The 5,126-nt window shown below is 33.9% G+C and overlaps 1 protein-coding gene across 1 annotated transcript; it reads right to left on the reverse strand.

Annotated features, from left to right (window-relative positions):
- Positions 1–531: 531 nt before the first annotated feature.
- LOC147386182 (uncharacterized) lies at positions 532–1,872 on the reverse strand. The gene has a single exon (XM_086423392.1). The coding sequence runs from the start codon at positions 1,719–1,721 to the stop codon at positions 696–698; it is 1,026 nt and encodes a 341-aa protein (XP_086279518.1). The 5' UTR covers positions 1,722–1,872; the 3' UTR covers positions 532–695.
- Between the last annotated feature and the right edge of the window lie 3,254 nt (positions 1,873–5,126).

Consider the following 5,126-nt stretch of genomic DNA (forward strand, 5'->3'; position numbering starts at 1 on the left):
TAAGATAACAAAGCATCCCCATTTTGTTAAATGTGGATAGGAGTGTTCTCTAAATAAAATGATAAAGAGATCAGAATAGGATGCTTCCAATATAAAACATAGAGAAGCTGGGCACACCATTTGGTCGATGGTGCTAAAAGCACTACTTACATGACACCACTCAGCGCAAAGAACTCTGGATACCGAGGATTGTGTCATTACATCAAGGATGGAATATAAGAAAGGATGCGCGTCACCAACCCCAAATAGTTGAAATAATGTGTAAACAGCGGTAATGTTGGATTACACAGACTATTAACGAACATTACCCAAAAATCCTTGATTTTATATTCACGGCAAGAACCACGAAATGGGAATTCGGTCATTATGATTGAATCCTATACATTTTCTAGGTTTTCAAGATTGTACCAATCGCATAGGTGATGGTATTTTGGAATTCTTAAGTATCTATTGGTGCATAAATCTTGTAAGCTAACATATCAGAAAAAAAAGTGGTGAGGTTCACTGATCAACATAATTGAGATAAGAAAATGTGCACAACACAGATTCATATATAAATATGTTAATGCATCAAAGCCAAATATTGAACCAAACCCATTCAATAAAACATCAACAAAAATATTCATCGTAACAAAAACTCCTCACCTTCTCTTCCTTGAACATTGTAACAAAACTCTGCTTTTTCTGGTTCTGATTTAGTTAGAAGGTTCATTGATAAAACCCTCTTTTCGACCTTCGAACCCTGGACGCATTAGCTTTTTCTCTCTCTTAGCAATCTTTCGCATCTTCTTCTGATGAATTCTGTCAGCTATGTTTCCAGACCTAGTCTGTTGTTTATCCGACCTAATCTTCTCCCTACTCTCAACCCTCTCCTTCCACTTCTCGGCACTTTTCTGAGTCCTCTTCTTCTCCTTCTTTATACTCTGCTTCAATAGCTTCGGATCATCATGGACTTTAACCCCTGCAGCTCTACTCGTTGCTGCGCTCCACGAATGTTTCTTCGAGATGATCTTGCCTTTCTCGGGATCATTTTTTGCTTCCTCCAATCTCTTTGCCTTTTCAAGTGTCTGCAACTTCGAAAGCTTCCTCTTCTTTCTCCCAAGTTCTTCTTCATTTCCGATCTTAACAAGACCAAAGTTAAGTCCCTCAGAAGCCTCAGAAATATCTTTCTCGGACTTGGCCAATAAATCATTCGCCACTTTCGATTTCTTTTCTTCTGATTCGGTGTTTCTCTTCCGTTTCCCTTGCTGAAAATCTCTTTTTTTCTCGATTTTCGATTGCTCTGAAGTATCAGCATTTCGCTTTGATCGAAGCTCTTCAATTCGGCTGTGGAGTCGTTGTCTAAGTTCTTCGTAAGTCACTGATCGATCTTCGCTCTTCAAAGAAGGGGTTTTTTGGATCTCTGTCTCCTTTTCACTTCCATCAATCGATTTCTCATTTTCAAAGCCTTGTTTTAACAGATCTAGGGTTGTTAATGATTTCTCAGGATCTAATCGAGCTCTTCGAGCTTTCTTGATGTTCTCTCTCGATTCTTTTTTTGCAGAAGCTTTGGCAACCTTACTCAAGCCCTGAAACCATGGTTTCTCTTTGTCTTCTGTTGGGAGATAAAATCTTGCAGGGATAAGCTCAACCAATTTGTCGAAAAACAACGAATGTTGATGGATCATTGATTTGAGATCAAGATCTAGAGCAGGCTTTGATTTTTCTTTCTTCTTCTTCATCTCTGCAAAAATTGAAACTAAAAGAAGAGTTTGTTTTTTAGTTTGCGCAAAGGATGAATCCCTACGAAACCCTAATTAATTATGGAGGCAGAGAAAAGCGTACGAGGGTTATATGCACCCAAATTATTACTATTTGTTGCAATTTTATTAGAAAAACTCCCTTACTTGTGAAGTTGAGTCGTGCTGGACTTGGAGTAACATTGAAACGTAGATCAATTCTGACATTCCGATGTGCGCACCAACACTTCAGAATGTACAATCGATGTACAGTTTAATGTTACTTCTGCATTATTCTATCAAGTTTGTTACCTCAACCTTACTTTATGAATCAGAATAGCACAACTAATTTAGTAAGATTTAAAATCTTACTAAGGGTTTTTGGACCCACATGGATTATCAAATTAGCAACTCAGCACCATAGAAACCCATATTCAAAAGAAAACATTCAAAAAAAAAAATCTTTTTGAGCTTGATGGAAGGTGTTAAAAATGGATGGCCATCAAATTTCCAAATCTAAAACTAAATTTCAAGGGTCAGGTTCAAGGGCCATATGAGAAAACATATGTAAAAACTTTCGTTTTTAATAAAATTTAAAAATATGGGTTAGAAATTTTGGATTGAACTGATTTTTTGTGAGGATGATCTCTATGATGGGAAGATCATCCAAAAAAAAAAAAAAAATCAGCCCAATCTGAAACTTCTAACCCCATTAAAAGTGATTTAAAATGTGGACCGTCGATTTTTTACCAATTTTTATCATTAATTTGTAAATCACTTTTGATGGATTTAGAGGTTTCTGATTGAGCTGATTTTTTGTGAGGATGATCTTTTCATCATAGTGACCATCTTTGCAAAAAATCAGCTCAATCCAAAACCTCTAACTCTTATTTTGAAAAACGAAAGTTTTTTCATATGTTTTCTCATATGGCCCTTGAACCGCCCCCAAATTTCAATGGTGAAAATTAACTCTTTTTTCGATTTTTTTCTTCATAGTTCTTAGAACTTTGTCCTTTATAATCATGTGACATCAAATCATGTTTTTAGATGCTAAAAATTGATGTGATCAAGATCAACTCCAAGATATGTTAAGTAACAAATTAATCCTATCAATTTGAATTTTATGTCTTGGGTCATTATTACAAGATTTGCAAGGTGACAAACTTGATAAAAATGCAACAGTTAGGTAGGTCATTGGGGATCAATCTCTCTTATTAGTAAGGGGGACCAACACCATAGCCAAAGTTTTTGTCTTACATGGGTTAAGAGTCTTGGAAAAAACTAATATTTGATGAGGATATTGAGGAGATCATCCTCACAAAAAATCAGCCCATTCCGAAACTTCTAACCTAATCAAAAGTGATTTACAAAAAAATGGATAATTTATGATTCTTCAACTTGTTTTGATAGGGTTAGAAGTTTCGGAATGGGCTTATTTTTTGTGAGGGTGATCTCTTTACCACATTTGGAAAAAGTTATAAGAGCATCTCCAACGCAGCACGCTAGACCCATACCCATAAATGAGTCTTTTAGGTATTGTGGGTAGCAATTATGGGTAACCTTGTGATATGCACTCCAACCCTGTTACCCATAAGTGCTACCCTTAAATTGTTTAATAATTTTTTAATTCAATTTAGATTTAAAAACTTTTTGAAATTAACTTTTTTTTCAACATAACCACCTGAATTTTTTCCCTCCAAAAAGGATTGGTAACCAAGTGGGACTATGTTTTTTCGGTTTCGAAAATGTCTAGACCTAAAAAATGGTGAGGGTAATAACGCATTGGAGTTGAAATTTTCAGACTCCATTACCCATGTTGACAGTTGGAAGCTGATGGGTAAAGGGAAGGGTAATGCGTTGGAGTTGCTCTAATGGAGACTAGTGCTATCTAAAAATAAATATCATGTTAGCTAGTAGGACGGGCTTTCCTATGGTAGTTTTGTTGTGACCTCTCCCAATTTGTCCCATCTCATATTGATTTTGGCTATTCTTTAGCCACTTATGTTAATTCCACATGAGAGCTTATATTAAATTCTAAAATATTTATCAATCAGCTCCGATCCCCTTTTTTTGTATATTTAGTTTTGTCACCTATTCTATTAGAAGAATAAGTTATCACGTTCAGCTCAAGTGAATCGTCTTTTTCATTTACTAGTAAAATGCACGTGCGTTGCACGTGGATATTTTTCTTTTACTAAAAAGTATTCCCAATAATTTTAATAAATAGCATCCCAAAATTAATTTACAATCAAAGATCTTTCATTTAATGATATGAATTGGATGTGTACAAATCTCTAACTTTAGCAATATTTGGTGATACTATCCCTTGTAATGACAACTAACTAATTTATAGTTCTTTTTTGTTTAACAAGTGAAAACCTTAACAATTCTTCTAAAATAGAGTAAAGAAATACATTTTGCTTTAATGCAATTTGTTGAAACAAGATTTTCTTGACCAATCATATTAATAATGTTAATCACAAAACTGCAGCAAACATATCAAATAAACCATCTTGATCTTTTTTGCTAACATGTAAAAATTATATAGAACATCTTTGAAATTCACAATTAAGTTCATGAATAAACCAAAATTTTATCTCACAAAATAAACATGTGAAGGTTAACAACTCAATCTTTAGGAAGAATTAAATCCATTAGTTCAATTACTGTAACAAGTGATGAGAAGGAAGTTGTCAGCAGCCAATCAAACTGATGACCTGCATGTTGATCTTGGTCGAGATGGTCTGCAAAACTCAAGACATTTTAGATTCAATCATTCAATTTGATTCTTAAAACTATCCAATATTGACATATGTGCTAGAGAGATCTCAAAGAAAGAGAAAAGTAAGTGATAGATTAACATTGACCAAAGTAGTTGATTTATATTAAAACAAGGCTATTGCATTAATTACAACAATTCATTTATTAATGATCAAGGCTTTCATTGTTGATAATTCTTATTCCAACTGAATTTGCACAAAGTCAGGTCATTGCATCTATCATTTGGAATCAACCAACCAATATCCATTTATTTTGTTTGCTTCCGAAGGTAAAGAATTCAAGGAGTAGATCTAGTATAAAGATCTAGATGGCTCTTTGTACTTAATAATTGCAAACCAACCCAAGGATGTCAAAATCTATATATAAATAAATTGAAACACCATATAAAGCACCTAATTTATTGTTTGAATATAATGAAAACATTGTCATGTTATACTCAAATATAACTAAAATTCATGTTTTATACCAATTAAAAAAATAAAAATTATATTAAGAATCTAGTGGAGACCAAAGAAATTAATCATTCTAAGATACCGCCACCCACCATATCAACGGTATGCACAACACAACAATACCTAATATCAATTCCTCACAAAATCTAGATTGTGTACACCCAAGGTGGAGGAT

Source organism: Akebia trifoliata, chromosome 14, assembly GCF_017979445.1.
Source record: "Akebia trifoliata isolate Shusen 1 chromosome 14, ASM1797944v1, whole genome shotgun sequence".
Lineage (NCBI taxonomy): Eukaryota > Viridiplantae > Streptophyta > Magnoliopsida > Ranunculales > Lardizabalaceae > Akebia > Akebia trifoliata.

Excerpts from the sequence above, each read along its gene's own strand:
- LOC147386182 (XM_086423392.1), bottom strand. The coding sequence starts at position 1,721 with ATGAAGAAGAAGAAAGAAAAATCAAAGCCTGCTCTAGATCTTGATCTC.